The 20,337-nt window shown below is 35.6% G+C and overlaps 1 protein-coding gene across 3 annotated transcripts; it reads left to right on the top strand.

Moving 5' to 3' along the window:
- The first annotated feature begins 4,994 nt into the window (after positions 1-4,994).
- LOC146910949 (Cleavage and polyadenylation specificity factor (CPSF) A subunit protein) lies at positions 4,995-20,203 on the top strand. Of its 3 annotated transcripts, none has more exons than XM_085726488.1 (15): positions 4,995-5,335; positions 5,476-5,610; positions 6,423-6,502; positions 6,708-7,192; positions 7,637-7,727; positions 8,076-8,236; positions 8,381-10,319; positions 10,688-10,998; positions 12,216-12,537; positions 12,680-12,835; positions 13,212-13,350; positions 15,937-16,019; positions 17,054-17,193; positions 18,721-18,829; positions 19,553-20,203. In XM_085726488.1, exons 5-15 carry the CDS (start codon positions 7,689-7,691, stop codon positions 19,742-19,744), a joined length of 3,591 nt encoding a protein of 1,196 aa, XP_085582614.1. In that variant the 5' UTR covers positions 4,995-5,335; positions 5,476-5,610; positions 6,423-6,502; positions 6,708-7,192; positions 7,637-7,688; the 3' UTR covers positions 19,745-20,203. The 3 variants fall into 3 exon arrangements, 2 of the variants coding, with proteins under 2 accessions (XP_085582614.1, XP_085582613.1); XM_085726487.1 differs by having other exon boundaries at positions 6,708-6,791; XR_015019004.1 differs by lacking the exons at positions 15,937-16,019; positions 17,054-17,193; positions 18,721-18,829; positions 19,553-20,203 and adding an exon at positions 14,252-15,009 and having other exon boundaries at positions 6,708-6,791; positions 13,212-14,157.
- Positions 20,204-20,337: the final 134 nt, after the last annotated feature.

Below are 20,337 nucleotides of genomic sequence, written 5' to 3' on the forward strand. Positions count from 1 at the left end.
TTTGTTTTGTTTTAAATTATAATAAATTAATTATTAAGGGTAAACATGGGTTTTAGTTAAAGTGGTAAGGGTAAAAATAGAATAAACCATGAGAAGCTAAAAGCTATAAGCTCAAACGCTACTTCAAGTAGCTTCTGAAAAATAGCTTATAAGCTCGTGAAATAAGCTATAAGCTCATGGTGAAAAGTGTTACGAAACAGGACTTTTTTTTATCAAACGAGCTTATAAGCTAAAAGCTAAAAGCTCTTTTATGGGCTTACCAAACAGATCCGATATATCCTTTTATTTCTGTTCAAATTGAAGGAAATTCCGTCTCTCCTCTACTAACTTCTGTTTTTTTTTTTACCTAATGATTATCCATACATAGAGTGTTCATCATTGATGGTCATTGATTGAGAGCTAACTACAAGGTCTTGTTAACGAGTGCCTCCGGGACACTTTTTAAGCATACTAAATCAAATAGTTATTATTTAAAAATATCAAAATTTTCAACTTCCAGTGCACTTTATTACACAAACTTTTTTAAAATGTTACTATTTAAAGTCCTTAACTAGTGCCCCGGAGGCACTAGTTAACATTTCCCCTACAAAATTGACAAGCAGAGAATTGATGTAGATGGGATGTCTCTCTCTGAGTTGAAAGAGTTGTGTAGGAGATTAAGTAATCTTGCTTTTGATAGACTTGTGTCAACTATACATGTTCTTTACATCAACGTAAGTCTATATAAAACCGGAAAAAAACGCGTAAACTAAAACATTTAATCAAATTTGTTTTTTTTTTTTAGGGAATTTAATCAAGTTTGTTGTAGTATGAGTGATGTGGTTATTTAGAATGTCAAGATTAATCAAGTATGCTTAGATCAAATTTGGGGTAGTATTGTGCGGGGGAAGTTGTTACTCCTCTTATTATCTCAAATATGACTCTTTTATCTCTATTCACTTAGTGATGCTATTATTCTTTTTTTAACATAAATTAAATTTTATTATAGCTTCTCTATGATTTCCAAGAATTATATTTTCGTAAATATTTCATCTTTGAATTTTGAAGCTCTCTATCGAGTTTATCTATGTTAGGACATGAACGGAATCCGAAAGACCGTATACATTGGATCAAGAGCAATCGCATGAACGAGTTAGCCGTTATCTTTACTCAAAATCTTAGACCGCACACGCGCGAGTGCATGTTTCTGTGTGTGTTTATTTCATTTTTGGTCAATCATAAGTCACTTTACAATCTATGAAACATTAAAGGTGTGTTTAAATCTGGTGTTTAGGAGGGAGGAGATAACTTACTTTTCTTTTTTTAAATTACGAACAATATAAAATATTTTTAAAAATAAATTAAGTGTGATTGAAGTATTATATAATCATTTATCATGTTATTGTTACAATTATTTTTAATTTTCTTTACAATATTTGTAATTTAAAAAAGAAGGGCAAGTCATCACCTCCCTTTCTCTTCTAAATCCTCAAACCATATACTTTAATATTTTTTTTTCCTATTTTCTTTTAGTTTTATTAATTTCTCTTTATTGTGTCATTAATGAATAATATTTTTGTAAAATCACTCATAGTTTATACTTTTCGTGTAGAATTAACTACATTTTTTAACACGTGCAAAAGTCACTTGGTGACGTTTATGTATCTATATATTTTTTTGGCTTAATTGCAGTTTTGGTCCCCTATTTTCACTATTTTGCATAATTGATCCCTCTATTTTAAAATTGGACAGTTTTTTGTCCCTCGTCATATTTTTGAACTATAAAAATGTAATGTGATAAATTTTAAATGTCGTGGAATATGATCTGCAGTTAATCCTATTTATTTTTTGGAACATCACGTGTCTATTTTATATGAAATACTTTATTTTTAAAACAATCACATAAATATTTCCGATGTTCCGTTGTTTTATAGACAAATTATAAATTTCATCAATTAGCACTCTGAATTTATATGAAGAATATTGTTAGCTAATTATATGTTGTTAGGTCTTTTGTCTGTCTTCATATGTTACATTTTTGCCCTTTATATTTTATCTTACGTGTAAAAAATTCAACACATAAAAATTAATTTAATATATATTATTAGAGTCGTTAAAAATGCACCATTTTTATTTTATTTTGGGTGTTATTGCGAAAGGCGAACGACTTAGGTTTAAAAAAAACGACATAATTTTGATAGCCCGATCTATCCCACCAAAGCAAATCATGATGCTCTAGTATACAACAAAGGAAATAAGGATTTCAACAACTTATACAACCCCCCAAAACTCAACTGAGGCATTAAGGTCCCCTCTAATCCAAGGCGAGCATACCAAAGCCTCAAAATCAGACCCCAAAACGCACATGTTGTGCGCCTCACAACAAAACAACAGGGATCCAAAACCAAAAAGCCAGACGCATATAGTGAGCTTAGGGCACTGAAAGGAGAACAACAGGCAAAAAACTCCTAGGCCCTTGAAAATGCCACGCCAAAGACACAAACCAACTACTTCCTCAAGAGTGCCTCTTGAGGATTTAAACTTCATTTATAATACAAACAAGTTTGCATGTTAAGCCTAGACAAACGCCACCGCTACGACTGCACAATAATCTATGGTAAAAGTTCATCCTCTTGTCTGTCCTCATTGCAGAAAATCAAATGATTCCTCACTTGCCAAATAGCCCAAATAGTTGCATGCCAAATAATCCACAAACCTTTACAATTCCTTCTATTTCTCCCCTCACTACTCCAACAAGCCCAATGCACAAACAAATTCGTAGGAGTAATAAAAGAGAAATCAAGCTATCTCATTACACGTGTCCAGACCTTGGTCGTAGAGTTGCAATATAGGAAAAGATGGTTGGTCGATTCTTCCGCAATCCCACACAAAACACACCTAGAAGATACTTCCGGTGGTAAACAATTACGCCTAGCAAGATTTCTTCTAGTAGAGATCTGATATATGAGAAGTTTCCAAGAGAAAGCTACCACTTTCAAATGAGCTTTACTTCCAAATACCCTCGAAAACTCTAAATTCTTCAATATTCCACTTCTCCTCATCCACCAATAACCTTTCCGACTTCACATAGCAAGACTTAACTAAAAAACCTTCTCCCCCTCCAAACCCCAAACCCATCTATCCGGGGTGATTCACCCACCTGTGCCCCTCTAAACCCCCTTTCAAACTAACAAAAGTTCTTCCTCCCAAACAAAAAGATTCCTTCGCCACATAAAATCCCAATCCCCCCGATCTCCAAAAACTTGGATATGCTCCTCCACCGAAGCCTCCTTATTGTCAGAGATTGCGAATAGTCTTGGGTATTTCCGGCTAAACAAAATTGCCTCCCTCCATTGGTCCTTCCAAAAAATAGTTGAGTTGCCAATCCCCGCCTTCCCAACGACCTCTGCATTAAACCACCTCTCCCCACGCCCTCCTCAATATAAACAATATCCTTCCACCATTTAGAGATGAAACTTGCCCAAGCACCATCAGCTTCCACCAACAAATTACACACCTGAGTACCGTACTTCTCAATAAGCACCTCTTTCCACAAGCCATCCTTGCCTTATAACAATCTTCATCTCCACTTTGCCAACAAACTCAAAGTTACCAATCTAATACCCCTCATCCGTAAACCTCCCTTACTCCTTGGTTTACAAAAACTCATGTTGAATCTTGACAATCTTCTTCCAAACATTGTTCGATGTCTTTAAAAAGGATAAGTAAAAAATGGGAATCACATTAATCACCGCATTGAGAAGAACAATACGACCCCCAAGACTCACATACTTATTTTTCCCATGATTTAAGTTTCTGAGACAAATTGCTCAAATAGAGGCTCCCACGTGACAGGCTTCAAACGATTCGCTCCCACCGACAACCCCAAATGCTTTAACGACACCACCCCTTCACTACAATTCAAAAACTTGCATGTCATACTCATAAACTCCGAAGACACGTTAATCCCTAGCAAACAACTCTTATGGAATTTGACTTTAAGACCCAAAGTCATCTCAAACCCTTTCAACATGCCTCAAGCGTCCAAAGATTATCCACCGAAGCTTCCCATATACATAAAGTATCATCCGCACATTGAAGACGTGCGATTCCCATACCTTCAGTCTTGTTTTTAAACCCTTTGAACAAATTGTGACTCACCGTGTTCCTCAACACCCCACTAAAACCTTCGCCACCAAAAGGAGTAGAAACTGAGCTAGAGGGTCTCCTTGCTTCAACCCTCTCTGGATATCAATCTCAACCGTGAGACTACCATTAACAAGGATGTGCATACTCCATCCGACGCCTTCATCCATGCCACCCATTTGGCACGCATCCCCACTCTCGCCATCATATACTCCAAGAATCTCATTGAAATTAAAATATTATTTTCATTGTAAAGATAAAATATCATTTTCATTGTAAAAATAATTAGTATAGATAAAAAAGAAATGTAAAAACTTAGTATATAAACACAATTTAATCCAATGAATTTAAAATGAAAAGATAACGATAGTCGACCGAGTTGATTAATAGCCGACTCACTCATAAAGTTATGTGTTCGACTTCTATTACCGATGGCATGATTCGACGAAGAATCTCCAAATAGTATCTTTTTCAGTAGCAGAGTTTATATTTCGACTGATCAATAACTCGGGTTCTTCGAATGATTCATGTTTCAATAAAGTCGAGCACTATACGTTCTCGTAAGCTTAGCTCAGTTGACAAGGACAGCATATAATACATGGAAGGTCCATGGTTCAAACCCCGATCACCAACAAAATAAACCCCGATCACCAACAAAATAAAAATTTGAGGAACATACTAAAAATTTTTGGTTTAACCCCGATCACCAACAAAATAAAAATTTGAGGAACATACTAAAATTTTTTGGTTTAACAATTTATTTTATTCATTCCATGAAAAAGTAGAGAAAATAAACCAAGAGAAAGTTACGCATCAATTCAATCAAACATATAAACCCGTGTCGTGTGTTTTCTACATTTTTTCCTTCTACCGCTCTGCTTCAAAGTTCAATACACTATGCATCATCATCATCGTCATCACACCATTCTCTACTCTCAATGAACCCTCGCTATTCCAAACCTCTTATTCGTTCTCAATTTTCTCAACAAACAACCAATCGTATTAATCGCGAACTCGAAAACCTTCAAATCGTGAATTAATGGCGGTTTCCGAACAAGAATGCTCTTCCGCCAAGTCAAGTCCATCTTCTTCATCATCCTCTACTTCGCGTTATTATCTCTCCAAGTGCGTTGTCAGAGCAAGCGCCATTCTTCAGGTCCTCTACGCCCACCTTCGTTCTCCTTCCTCAAACGACGTCGTTTTCGGCAAGGTTTTTCTCTATCCCCCTTTCCCACTTTTATTTAGTTAGGTTTGCAATTTTGGAACCTAAACCCTATTAATACATGGTTAGTGTAATTTAATTGAATTGGTTATGTAATTTTTACTGTTATTGTTTTTTGATGATTTTAGGAGACATCTATAGAGTTGGTGGTGATTGATGAGGATGGGAATGTACAAACCGTTTGTGATCAGCCTGTTTTTGGTATCATTAAAGATCTTGCTGTATTGCCATGGAATGACAAATTTCGCGCCTGTCGTCCACAGGTGTGTGTGATGGCAATTAGTAAATTTGATTCATTTATATTTTCTGGGTCGACATTAGTAGGGTGAGGTTTTTCAATATTTCTGCTGTTTCGCCTATGTTTTCAATTGCCTATAGGGGAAAATAATGGATTGTTTGAAGTCTGCTATGCGATAGTGCTATAGCGCCACCATAGCAGCTATTTGACTACATTTTGTATTAAACAGCGTATCGCGAAACAACAACGGTTTGTCCTAATTCCACCATGATATAACGGTATATAGACGCTATTTAACAAAATTGTGATATTGCAGCCCAAATTGCAGTCTCAAACCTTTATTCAAAACATGTGAAATTTTAGCATTTATGATTGATGTTTTATTAGCAAAAGACTTTTATTAGAATAAGAATATAGATAGATCAATATATAAGTTATATTTTTGTTAGACGAGGAGGAGTTAATGGAAGGATATCGATCCTATAATGAACGGAGTAATGGACACATGAAAGAAGCAAAGGAAGAAAAATAAGATTTGTAGCACAATAATTGTAATGTAAATGAATTTCGATTGCAGAGATTAGTCAACCCTGCGTGTGTAGTGTTTCATGTTGGACACAAACTTATTTATAGCAGACTTATTTATAGCAGATCTTGTGCGTCGATCTTATGCTTCGTTTTATTCAAACAAAATCTGTTCATCAATCAGACAGTCCTTGGTCAACAGAGTTCAAATTTCCTTATAAAATATCAGTTGTTTTGAATGAAATTAGTTGTTGTTGATATTTGACAAGATTGGATTTATTGAGTTTCCTTTCTCCCCCCTCTGTTTGGTAGACTCAAGGTAAAGACCTCTTGGTTGCTTTATCGGATTCTGGAAAGCTGTCATTGCTCACATTTTGCAATGAAATGAACAGGTCCACTTCTTTCACTGTCTTCTCTTTTTCGTTGGATTGGTACTGCATATTATTTTGGGTGAATTTTCAGATTGGCTCATTTAGTGTATCATTATAGTATGAAAAACTATTATTACAAAAATCATGAACTACATTTTTTTTTGAAAAACAATTAAGCTCTATATCCCTATGAAGCTTTCTCATTTTTTGTTATGCATTGTCGTAGGTTTTTTCCTATAACACATGTTCAACTATCTAATCCTGGAAACATAAGGGATCTTCCGGGACGAATGCTGGCAGTTGATTCCAGGTGATCTCTTTTCTAGTTGGAAATTTTATTGGAAGGCATATATATTATCTTTCTTTTTGTCCTTAGTTGTGTGTCTTTCTGCCACTCTGCAAACTTGTATTAGTTGCTTTATATATTGCAAATAACAGTGTAGCCCCAGAAATTTGTCTATGGTCATCCCTTGAATTTGTTCCCTTTTTTCTCCAATATTTTATCTGGCAATGATATATTATCCCCAAAACCATGCTTGGGAAACTCCCGGCCTTTGCAGCATGGAGTGTTACTTTGACCGATAATAAACAAGTCATATGGCTGATATGATATCCCGATGTCTACAAACAACGATCCCTTGTGGTTGCAGGCTGCTCAGGGTCAGATTGTATTGGTGGGGACCGTGATGAGGACTAATGTTCATATTAAATGTACGCAACCTCCAATGCATTTAAAATCTACTTGAAATTTTAAAATCACATTTAAGTGCAAGAGAGTTGAATCTTTGTATGTTATTGGTGTGTGTATATATATATATATATTATAATGCTCATTGGTAATATCACGTTTTCATGCCATATCTCATCTAATGTGAACACCCTTATCACGCTAAAGAATAGACATGTTGAAGCATGACCTGAGTGACCAAATAACGGGCGACCCAAAGGATCTTGGATAGACTAGTAGGTTAATAATAAAGTGGCCCACATGCCATGTCAATATCCAGCTTTTCTAAAAGCCGGAGCTGTTAGTTGAAGAGTCACGATGGTTTGACATCGAATCAAATAATGTTACATTGGACAAAGAGTTAAAACAGCATGCTTCAGTTATGTGAATATTACTAAATACTAACTCGTCTGGTTCTCTTTCTGCAGTGGTTGTTTTATAGCTGCAAGTGCATATGAAGATCGGCTGGCTCTGTTTTCTATGTCAACGTCAATGACTGGGAGTGATATCATTGATGAGGTCCAAAACTACTGTACCATCCTGTATTTTAAAAAAGCCGCACGTTGGTGTTGGAAAAAAAATTCATATATAGCAGTTTTCTGGTAGCATAGGTGATCTGATAGGCATCTGGGCATAAATATAGGGCAAATTTGTCTTGTTATCTTTATGGTTAAGCTAATGATTTTTTTGTGAACTTCAGTAAGATTGGAAAAATCTAATGTTTTGTATTTTTTACAATGCCCTATACCCGTAGAAGTGTAACTATTTACAATTCTATTTTGTATTTTCTAATTTTTTTCTCTTTCGATAAATTCATTCTTTTGCCTGACGAAATATACTTATGTGATGGTTTCTGCTAAATTCCAGAGAATAATATATCCCTCTGAAAGTGAAGAGACTGCAAGTACTTCTAGAACCATGCAGAAAACCAGTATTAGTGGTACTATTTGGAGTATGTGCTTTATTTCACTAGATTCCCGACAACCAATCAAGGGGCAGAATCCTGTATTAGCTATTATTCTAAATAGGTGTGGTGATTGATTTGTTTGGCCATTGTCAAGAGTTTATTCCAAGTCTTGAAAATTGCTCTATAAATGAAATTAGTTTATCTTTCTGTTGTATTTGTCATAACACATGCTTACTGAAAAGAATGCATTTTCTTTGTCCTACAGGAGGGGAGCTCTTCTAAATGAATTGCTCTTATTGGAATGGAATGTTAAAGCACATATAATCTCTGTCATTTCTCAGTATGTTGAAGCTGGACCTCTAGCACATAACATTGTTGAAGTTCCTAACTCTCCAGGACTTGCGTTTCTATTCAGGGCTGGTGATGTTCTGTTAATGGATTTTAGAGATCCTCGCAATCCATTATCTGTGTACAAGACTTGCTTGAACATTTTACCTAATGCAATAGAAGAGCAGACTTATATGGACGACTCTTGTAAATTACACGATCTTGATGATGAAGGCTTTAGTGTTGCCGCCTGTGCTTTGTTGCAGCTTAGTGATTATGATCCTATGTGCATAGACAGTGACAGTGGTGGTACTAATTCTGGTCCGAAGTACATATGCTCTTGGAGTTGGGAACCTGAAAATTATGAAGTTCCTAGGATGATCTTTTGTGTAGACACTGGAGAATTTTTTATGATTGAAGTTTATTTTGACTCCGATGGCCCTAAATTCAGTCTCTCGGAGTGTCTCTATAAAGGTCTACCTTGTAAAGAACTTTTGTGGGTTAAGGAGGGATATCTAGCATCAATTGTAGAAATGGGGGACAGCTTGGTCCTGAAATTGAAAGATGGAAGGCTATGCTTTACAAATCTTATTCAAAACATTGCACCAATCTTTGATGTGACATCTGGGGATTATCATGATGAGAAGCAAGACCAAATGTTTGCTTGCTGTGGTGTGACACCTGAGGGGTCATTAAGGGTTATTCAAAGTGGCATCAATGTAGAAAAGCTACTTAGAACCCCTTCTACTTATGAAGGGGTAGCTGGTACTTGGACTGTTCGAATGAAAATTTCAGATCAATATCATTCTTTTCTAGTTCTATCATTTCTTGGGGAGACCAGAATATTGTCAGTTGGCTTAAGTTTTACTGATGTGACTGATTCTGTTGGTTTCCAACCTAATGTATGTACTTTGGCATGTGGCCTTGTGAGTGATGGTTTGCTTGTTCAGATCTATCAATCTGCTGTTAAGCTTTGTTTGCCTACTAAGGATGGTCATTCTGAAGGTATCCCTTTGTCCTCTCCTATTTGCACATCTTGGCACCCAGACAATCTGAGTATTAGTCTGGGGGCAGTTGGGCATAATTTCATCGTTGTGTCAACCTCCAACCCATGTTTTTTGTTTATCCTTGGGGTTAGAATGCTATCGGCTTATCAATATGAAATTTATGAAATGCAACATTTGGAGCTGCAGAACGAAGTATCATGCATTTCCATCCCTAGAACAAAGTATGGAAAAAAACAATCAAATTCATCCATTTCAGAAAATAATAGCTCCATGGCTTCTACTGTAAGTGGAGTGGACATCAATAAAACATTTGTTATTGGCACCCATAGGCCTTCTGTGGAGATTTGGTCTTTTGATCCGAATGGTGGAGTCACTGTAGTTGCTTGTGGAACAATTTCATTAAAAAGTACAGCGGGAACTGCTAAAAGTTTTTGCATACCTCAAGATGTACGACTCGTGTTTGTTGATAAATATTATGTTCTTGCCGGATTGCGGAATGGAATGCTCCTTCGCTTTGAGTGGCCAACCGAACCGTCTCATTCATCATCAATAAATGTGGTGGACACTGCTTTATCTTCTATAAATTTGGTAAATTCTATGACCATGGGTATCAACGTGAACCTTCCTTGCATGCTTCAATTGATTGCCATTCGTCGCATTGGCATCACTCCAGTTTTCTTGGTGCCCCTGGATGACACACTTGATGCTGATATAATTGCACTAAGTGATAGGCCTTGGTTGTTGCACAGTGCAAGACACAGCATTTCCTATACTTCTATCTCATTTCAACCATCTTCACATGTAACTCCTGTTTGCTCTATTGACTGTCCAAAAGGAATATTATTTGTTGCTGAAAACAGTTTGCATCTGGTAAGAAAATCATATTACAGTATCTTGCTCTATTCCACTATTTCTTTGGTTGTTCTTTCTCTTTTAACTTATAGTGCGTTGAAAATGCTTTTATACTGCCTATTTAAATGCATATTAAAAGTCCCATTGTGATTACTGTCAATTGTTTAGCTATGAGATGCTGGGCATTATATAATTTTGTTGGAGGGTCTTGTTGCAGTCATTACTCAAGAAACATATAAATTTTTGGTAATAACACTGATTTATATCCACTCAAACTTTCTTCCCCACCAAGAAACAACCACTGTTTTCATTCCTGAATTTATGTTGTATGCGATTCTTGTATGTGCTATCTTGAGTTACCTATATTTGTCACTTTGATGCTTTAGGTGGAGATGGTCTACAGCAAGAGACTTAATATGAGAAAGTTTCATTTAAAGGGCACTCCACGGAAGGTCCTGTATCACAACGAAAGTCGGATGTTACTTGTGATGAGGACCGAACTGAGTATTGGTACATGTTTGTCTGACATATGTTGTGTGGATCCCCTAAGCGGGTCAGTACTATCGTCTTTTAGACTAGAACTTGGAGAAACAGCAACATCCATGGAATTAATTAGGGTTGGAAGTGAGCAGGTGCTTGTGGTTGGAACTAGTCTGTACTCTGGTCCACCCGCAATCCCCAGTGGTGAAGCTGAGAGGTATGGCATTGAGCTTTTGTGGTCTTTTAACTTTCCTTGTATATCAAATGCTAAATGATGGGAGTTGCTTTCCCTTTTATTATTGCATTGCTGGTTGCTCCTCTTTTATGAGTTACATATGACTTTTATGCCTTAAAATGAGCTAAACTGCTAGTGAGCTTCATGCATGTTCCTTTTAAAGGAGTGTATATGCACGGGAATGGATTCTCTCCATTGAAATTCTATCAACTTTTCTCAATTGTAGCATTTAAACCATCAAACATGAGAGAGAGAAAAAGAGAGATAAACTTATAAAGAAAAAAGGAGATCGAGTTTGATGGTTGAGATGTTGCAAATGGAAAAAATCGAGAGAATTCTGATGGAGAGAATCCATCACCATATATGCATATACTCACCGAAAGAAGAGTTTGACTCATGCATTATAGACTGCTTTGATACCCACAAGCATGCAATAATGCATTATTTGTATGCTAAAGAATAAGGACACTCAATTCCGTAGGTAAGTTTTCTATAGAAATCAGTAACCACCAGCATCGGCACATGGCTTTCACCTGCCAACACAGGGTCTCAAATTCAAAACTGTTTTTTTTTTCCTCATGAAAGTCTCGCTGCACATTTTCTTGGAAAGGGCAGTGTATACTTTTCAATAGGCATTCTCCTTTTCTGACAGATTCAAACTAAAGGGTACTGAGAATTAATGTAATGTGGTATAGTATATGGCATGTTGGGCTTGTTTGTTACATTACATTACAACTGTCATTGTTTGAGAAAATTTTAATTCCGAACTACTTTTTATCAACAATTAATTTATTAATGAGTGCTAAGAACACTCTTTTCAACACTCTCTCTAACAGACTATTTTATTGGGTGAAATCCATATGGGTCCCACCACTTTATGTGGGATACATTTCCAAAGTGTAGGACCCACATTGATTTGGAATGTAGGTCACAAAACTTGACTTGGCCACTTAAAGAGAAATATTGAATATATATTTTCCCATAATAATTAGCATAAAGTGCCCGAAGTGAAGTTTCCAAAATTATATAATATCTTCATAGTAGCAAACATATACATTTTTTCATTTACTTCGACAATCCTTTACTGCATATATTATGGCAAAACAAATCAATATGTTATAGTTTTCCATAGTTAAGATTTTGGTAATTTATACATTTCACACTGATTACCATATTCTAATAGGATGCTTCTTTGGCAGTGCCAAGGGTCGTCTTCTTGTTCTCTGCATTGATCATGTGCAAAATTCAGACAGTGGTTCAATGACCTTCTGTTCGAAGGCAGGGTCATCATCTCAAAGAACTTCACCGTTCAATGAAATTGTTGGTCATGTTCCTGAACAGCTATGCCTATCAAGCAGTAGCCTTGCCAGCAGTCCTGATGATAATAGCTCTGATGGCATCAAACTTGATGAAAATGAAATTTGGCAGTTCCGATTGGCTTCTGCAACTACATGGCAGGGAATTGTTCAAGCGATCTGTCCTTATCTTGATCGCTATTTTTTGGCATCTGCTGCCAATGCTGTATGTTGCAAAGCTCTTGCATGTATCTCATTCATTTTACTTCCCCACCATCCCTTCCTTTCTCAATTTTCTCTCTCCACATAAGAAAGTTTCATATCTTCATTTGGCTATAGTCATCTCATTCAATTATTTTCTTATTCAGTTTTATGTCTGTGGTTTCCCAAACGACACTCCACAAAGAGTGAGAAAGTATGCCGTGGGAAGGACGCGCTACTCGATAAGATCTTTGACTGCATATTTTAGTAGAATTGCAGTTGGAGATAATCGTGATGGTATCCTTTTCTTTTCTTACCATGAGGTGAGTGGTGATGACTGCCTTTATTGTAAAGATTGGAGAGCAATTCTGTAGTTTATTCCGATTTGCTTATTTCCTGTTATTAATTATTGAGGCTAACTTAAGAAACTGTCCTTTGCATTCATTTCCTTGAAATAAAGTTCCATATATTTTGTGCCCCATGCCCCTCTCTTCATCTCCTTTTGTGCAACAACACTATGCTTTCTCTCTCATGGGGTTGGTTACATGTTTATTTCCTTTGGCATGGAAATCATTTTATGATGTTTATGCTTGACACATCATGATTCATCGTGATTCACGGTCCTCTGTATTGATACTTTGTTATTGTTTATATGAAATTCCAATGCTGAAGTTGTTTAATTTGTATCTTCTATGTTAGGAGGCAAGAAAGTTGGAGCAACTCTACGGTGACCCATCACAGAGGTTGGTTGCTGATTGCATTCTCATGGATGATAACACGGCTATTGTTTCAGATCGTAAAGGAAGCATAGCTGTTTTATGTTCAGATCATTTGGAAGGTAAGCCTTGTTGAATTTCAGAGAGAGAGAGAGAAGAGTGAATTTCATCACCTGACTGAGAAATGTTAATATGTTACAAATGACTCCATCTCTGCCGTTTATAGAGGCACTAGTAACTGCCATAACTGTTAGTAACAAAACTGCTGTAACATACGGGCACGGTACCAGGTACGAGTACGGGTCGAGATTTCCCAAAAAACTATGGTACGGGTACACTAATATAAATTTTTTAAAATATATTGAAAAACTATTTTAAATAAATATGACTTGATTGTATAAAAGATATAAATCACAAGAATAATATCTAACTCAAAACTATACATTAACCCAAAACAATTAACTAACAAATATGTAAGGGAACATCTTTCCTAATTGACATCTTCATCCCCACAATATATATCATTCTAGCCGGAAAAATTTATTTTAAATGCCGTTTTACAGTATCAATGACATATTAATGTTGATTTCACTATTATACCTCTTACCATTTATTATTCTCTCTCTTTTGAATTTTTCTATTTTCCCATTTCTACCATTAATAAAGGGTAATTTTGTAAACTAACTCATAATTTCTCTTTCTCGTACAACATTAACAACCTTTCTTAATCCGTGTGCAATTTGCTAAAGTGACATATTTTGGAGAAGGCATATGATAGAGTGCCTAGAGTGATTTTATGGAGAGCCCTAGAGAAGAAAGGTGTTAGGGTGGCCTATATTCGAGCTATCAAGGATATGTATGAAGGGGTCTCAACTAGCGAGGACACAAGGAGGAGACACCGAAGACCATAACAATAAGATTGCACTAAGGTTGAACTCTAATCCCTTATCTTTTCACCTTAGTGTTGGATGTACTTACAGAACACATCCAAGAGCAAGCACCAAGATGTATGCTTTTTTGCAGATGATATAGTCCTACTTGGAGAGTCGAAGGAAGAATTAAATGGGAGATTGGTAGAAACATATGGTTTTCGCTTGAGTATGGAATGTAAATTTAGCAAGAGGTGAAGAGTTTCGAGTGTAGTGGTGAAAGTTGGAGATCATATCATACCACAAGTTACATATTTTAAATATCTTGGGTCTATAGTACAAAATGACGGAGAAGTAGGAGATGTAAACCATCGAATCCAAGCTAGGTGGTTGAAATGGAGGAGTTCCTCAGGTGTATTATGTGATGCGAAAGTACCGCTTAAGTTGAAGGCAAATTTTTATTGGATAGCGGTAAGACCAACAATGCTGTACCTTACCAACAATGCTGTACGGGACAGAGTGTTGGGCGGTGAAGAACCAACACGAACGTACAACAAGCGGTTAAGAAGGATCTAGAGATGAATGAGTTGGAGAAAGACATGGTTTTTGATAGAACACTATGACGTCATTTGATTCATGTAGCCGACCCCATTTAGCGGGACAAGGCTTGGTTGTTGTTGTTGACATATTTTGGGACGAGCCAGTACTATATATAAATCAAAATGAAGTTAGGAAATATATATACGAAAATAGAAAAAGTATACAGAGTAGATATTTACGTAACATGAATTTGAAAACATTTATTTTTATAGAAAAGAGTAGAGAAAGAATATAACAGAAAATGTATCAAAAACATTAAAGAGAGAGAGAGAGAGAGAGAGAGAGAGAGAGAGAGAGAGAGAGAGAGAGAGAGAGAGAGAGAGAGAGAGAGAGAGAGAACATGGATTATAATTTTTGTAATAAAAAATAAATCTGTATTTAATTACTAGACCGTGGGTATGAAGTGGTACATATTCAACAAGAGCCTCATGTACCCAAATAGAGTATCCATTGTTAATTTCAAAAATTAATTTTGGTACGTATTGGGTACACTTACGCATGAGCGTCATAAGAGTACCCGGTATGAGTACAACATGAGCATCGTAAGAGTACCCAGTGCATGAATTTTGGAGTACTCATGCTTCGGAGGCTATCTGACTGAATAATCCTCTGTTAGTTACAGCTGTAGAAAATTCTAGGACAACTGCCAAATAGAGACATGCGTGCTGCAGTTAGTGCTCATGTAAAACTATATTCTAATATGAACCTTTTGTGTAATTTGATTTGTATTAGCCGCTTTCTAATATTTGTGTAAAACTATTCTAATATTTGTGTTAGCGTTTTTGGAATTTTATTATCTCTGGGACCGCTGTTAAAAAATATGAACCGTTTCATTTTTCGAAAAACCAAAATATTCATGGATGAACTTCTGGTTGTCTAGGAAAAATATCAAACCAGTTTTGTTAAATATTTTTCCGTTCGTACTATATGGAATGGTCTTCCTAGTTACTGGTGTTATAATACAGTTTCATTGGGAAATACATGGAAAATTTTGTAGTTTGCATATGTTGCTAGCTTTTTTCACAGCTTGAGTGCCGCCGACTTTTTATATTTGGAGGGGATTGTGCAGTTTGTACCTTAGTTGAAAGTGGTTATGCTTTATCGGGAACAATATCTATATTGGCTGTTCTTCAATTTTTTAAAGCCTATGTTGCTATTGGCATGCTTAAAGCAATTAGTTTATTATTATTATTATTCATGAAAACAAAATTCTAACCATGTTATGTTATTGGTCACCAGCACCAAACAATGCAAGTACGGAATGCAATTTGAGACTAAGCTGTGCTTATTTCATGGCTGAGATAGCTGTGAGCATCCGAAAGGTATATTCTTAAGTTTCCTGGAATAGTAGTTATTAATTTGCATTTAATGTTATCATTTCTTTTTAGAAATTTGATTTGAAAACAGCAGTTGCAGAATGCAAATGCTGTGTACTCTACCCAATCGGCACAGGAATGTAAATTAATCTGCAAGTGACAGCTTTGCTACAGAGGCAGATACGACTAATTATTTATTAGATGTGAAATTTATTATGCGCTGTGCGATTGTGAGTTGTGCGGAGCATGTTTCTGGTTCATGACTTTCTTGAAAGTCTCAGTTGGAATCGATGAATCAAATCCATATATTTATTATTAGGATTAAAATCATAGATTAGGATTTGAATTAGCAGCAAATCATGTCAATTAACATTTATTGTATTTATTCTACATGCTATTATAAATAGAGGTGAGTGTGGTGTGACTTAGACACATTGAAATCACAAATTCGACAGTGTCAAATGAAGAAAATGTTTTGTTTTTCAATTCTTTCAGCTTAATTTTGTTTTTTATGTGATTTATACACGGAAGGTGATTGTTCCTTGACTTTCTGATTCTGCAGTACTGGGAATCATGCCAGAGACAGTCACTTTGTATGTAATCCTGAAATTTTTGCCAAGAAAAAGACTTTAAGGACACTTTCTATTCAAAATATATTATAAATGAGCCAAACTCTTTCGAAAATGTTGCCATATCCTTCATCACTTGCAAAGACAGACCAATACCTGTCTTGGTGCAGCATTTCACTCCTTATAAATGACACATCTTTTATTATTGCTGTGGGGAGTTACACTGTTTCTCCAAAAACTGAAGTGCTTTCCCTGCTTTACAAACACTCTATTCAAGTGTGTTTTGGCGCAATATATTGGGTGTGTTGTAATATGTACTTTGGATTAGTTTCTTACTTCTTGAGGCATTAATGCGTTTTTCTACTGTTCGTTAGTGCTCGTGAATTTAGTAATGTCTTGTCGCCCCTCCCCCTAATTTGCTTCAGTGTAGTTTTGGTTTTTTGGTAATGTAATTTTTGCTTTGTATTGTAGGGCTCATATTCATACAGACTTCCAGCTGATGATTTGTTGTCAGGTGGCATTGGCCCCAGGACAAATGTTGACTCGCTACAAAATACTATTCTTGTTAGTACTCTGTTAGGAAGCATAATGATCTTCATCCCTTTATCAAGGTACCAATTTATTTTGACCGCAACTATAAAAATATCAAGGTAAATAGTTGTCAGGTGCATTTTAGCCATTGCCTGGAATTTTGCTGATTAAGACTGAATACTATTGTATTTCCATATCTATGAACTATGAAGCACGGACTCGCCAACATTGCTAATGTCAAAAGCATAGGGCACCACACAAATACATAGGTGGTTTGGGCATGTGGAGAGAAAACCTGTGGATTATGTAGTTAAGAGAGTAGATCCGATGAAGGGGGAGTCAGATCACTAGAGGTAGGGGTAGACCTAGAAAAACTATAAGAATGTGTTTGGTGAGGTAATTGGAAAATTTTAAAGAATTTAGAATTCTTGGCAATTTAAATGATTCAGTTAAATTACTTTCATTTCTCAATACTTTTGTTTGGATGGAGTAATAAAAAATTTCATTGTCATCATTTTGGGCAACTTTTATAAATTTTAATTTTTTTTGGCTCAATTTGAAAATTGAAATTAGGGGTCAATTTGTAAATTTCAAAGGTTGAGGGGTCAAATTATAATTTTTGAAAAATTTGAAGGGTCAATTTGCAATGTTTTGGAAATTTATTGGGGTCAATTTGAAAATTTGAGGATCAAAATGCAAAATTTTAAAAATTATAACAAGGAAGAAATTTGAAATTCTTATGGCCTGAACATATGTTTATAAGTGGGGGGCAGTCCTCACCTTACAAGTCAGTTTTGTAAGGATAAGTGGGGGTGTGTGTTAACTGGACACATTGCAATGAATGGATGGTTTAATTCAACTGGACACATTGGTAATAGCAATTAATATTATACTTTCACGCTGATGAGGGATTATGAATGCTCTTTGCATACTTTAAAATTCATGCGAGTCCTGCCACCTTTAAAATGGATCCCACCACTTATGAAATAGAACCCACGTATCAGTGTTAGGAGTGTGTTACTAGCATAGGTATAAGTACGGGTTACGTCGTTCTAAAACAATGTAAGTTACGGGTACGTCAATAAAAACATTATAGTTTTTTTTATTATATGATATAACATGAGATAGTTAAGTTCAATTCACAACAAAACATCACAATAAAAGATTAGAAAGTCAAAAAATTTGTTGTTACAACAAAGAAACTCAAATAATATTATACAATTATATATTATTATATTAATATATGAGACACACAAATTTCATTCGCAACGGAATAATGAGAGAGTACCAACGAGTACCGTACGCGTACCGTAGGTTTGTACCCGGTATGGCTACGTCACCATTTTACTGAGTATCCATGCTTCAAAGTTTTACTAGAATTTCTCTTGTTAGTAGCGTGTGCAATTTCATGAACTGTGCATTGCTTTGTTTCAGGAAGGTAAATGTCAGGTTTTTTTCCCCACAGAACCATATTGTTCTGTTTCAATATTTAGACGTGTGCGCTTGACATATATAATGTGTTCAGTGCTAGGATAATGCCTCAGTCCTTTTGGATAGGGTTTGCATTTTGACATGTTTGATAGATAGAACCAATTTTTCTTTTGTAGAGAGGAATATGAGCTCTTAGAAGCTGTGCAAGCAAGACTTGCTGTCCATCATTTGACTGCACCTGTTCTTGGAAATGATCATAATGAGTTTCGCAGCCGTGAAAATCCAGTAAGAACTATGAAGTGAATTTAGTCCAAATTTGACATTCAATGTTTTTCAGTACTGATGATATTTATATAAAGTATTGTTAAAAGTTTAACTACTTTAATTACTTGATTACAAGTTTATTATTCAATGCTGGTAAGTTTCCCCTACAGCGTGACATCTTTCTACCTCAAATTTTTATCAGCTGTGTAAAATTTATAATAATTTTGAAATCCTACTTTAACTTTTTAGTTCATTTTATGGAAGCTGTTCCTATTTTCTTTGCTATTGTTAAAAGTTTAACTACTTTAATTACTTGATTACAAGTTTATTATTCAATGCTGGTAAGTTTCCCCTACAGCGTGACATCTTTCTACCTCAAATTTTTATCAGCTGTGAAAAATTTATAATAATTTTGAAATCCTCCTTTAACATTTTAGTTCATTTTATGGAAGCTGTTCCTATTTTCTTTGCTATTCACGTTTTTACGCAACTCCAATATCTTACTTCTTTGCATGTTGCTCATATGGTGAATGGAATATGATTACAAGTTTAATATTTTTTTGAACTTTTTTAAAAAATACTGAACGCATTTCAGGAGGGCAAGGCCATGGCTTTTTTATCTTATCATAATTCATTTTCATCTTTTTCCTTTTTTAATTGAATTCATTGTTCAGAAATGCAGATTGATTGATTAAACGATATTGCATCATGTCATTTATTTTGCTTACATGTATTTTATATAAGGTTGGAGCACCAAAGATACTTGACGGGGACATGTTGACACAGTTTCTGGAGCTGACAAATATGCAGCAAAATAACATTTTGTCTTTGGAACCACTTGATGCGGTAAAACCAAGTTTGAAGCCACTCCTACCACAATTTTCTGTCAACCAAGTTGTTCAGCTTCTTGAACGGGTTCATTATGCACTGAACTAAACACACTTCCGGTTCATCTTTTTTCCAACATCTGTATGTGGGAAGCAGAAGATATATATATATATATATATATATATATATATATGCAGTGCAGTTCAAATCAGTATTACCTGCTGTGAATGGCTTTCTGCCTCACTATGTGCTGTCAATAAACAAAAACTTATGGTTGCGGTTGTGCAGTGACCATAAGGCTTGGACAGCAGCTGGGAAGTCGGCATAAGGTTTGGGTGACATAACATTTGGGGGACAGGCCTTTTCTGAAACAGTCTTCTGTATGTCTCTGTTGTAGTGTTCATAAATTATATTTGTAGGAAAAGAAAAGGTGTTTAGTACAATAGTTTGTACATTAGTGAAATCAGTGAGAGCAGCATTCTCTTTTATAGGCATTTTTATAGAAGGTTTTGAACGATAATAATGGTGTATATTCAATAAGAAAATATTTGAGTTATTAGCCTCTGACATCTTACTTTTTGATTATTGTGCTAAGTGGATGTTATACTGTCTAAGTGTCTATATATGTTAATATAGGGCAAGTGCTTCGGCGGACAAGTGAACAAATGGTCCATGTCTGACTACCGCTGGATGCTGAAAAC

This window comes from Medicago sativa, chromosome 7, assembly GCF_051527215.1.
Source record: "Medicago sativa cultivar Bolivia chromosome 7, Bolivia_mono, whole genome shotgun sequence".
In the NCBI taxonomy this organism is placed as follows: Eukaryota; Viridiplantae; Streptophyta; class Magnoliopsida; order Fabales; family Fabaceae; genus Medicago; species Medicago sativa.

Bases quoted from the DNA above. Each gene is read 5' to 3' on its own strand.
- LOC146910949 (XM_085726487.1), top strand. From the start codon at position 5,165: ATGGCGGTTTCCGAACAAGAATGCTCTTCCGCCAAGTCAAGTCCATCT. The intron at 8,237-8,380 runs GTGTGGTGATTG...TTTGTCCTACAG, and splicing joins TTAGCTATTATTCTAAATAG to GAGGGGAGCTCTTCTAAATG. The intron at 13,351-15,936 runs GTAAGCCTTGTT...ATTGGTCACCAG, and splicing joins ATGTTCAGATCATTTGGAAG to CACCAAACAATGCAAGTACG.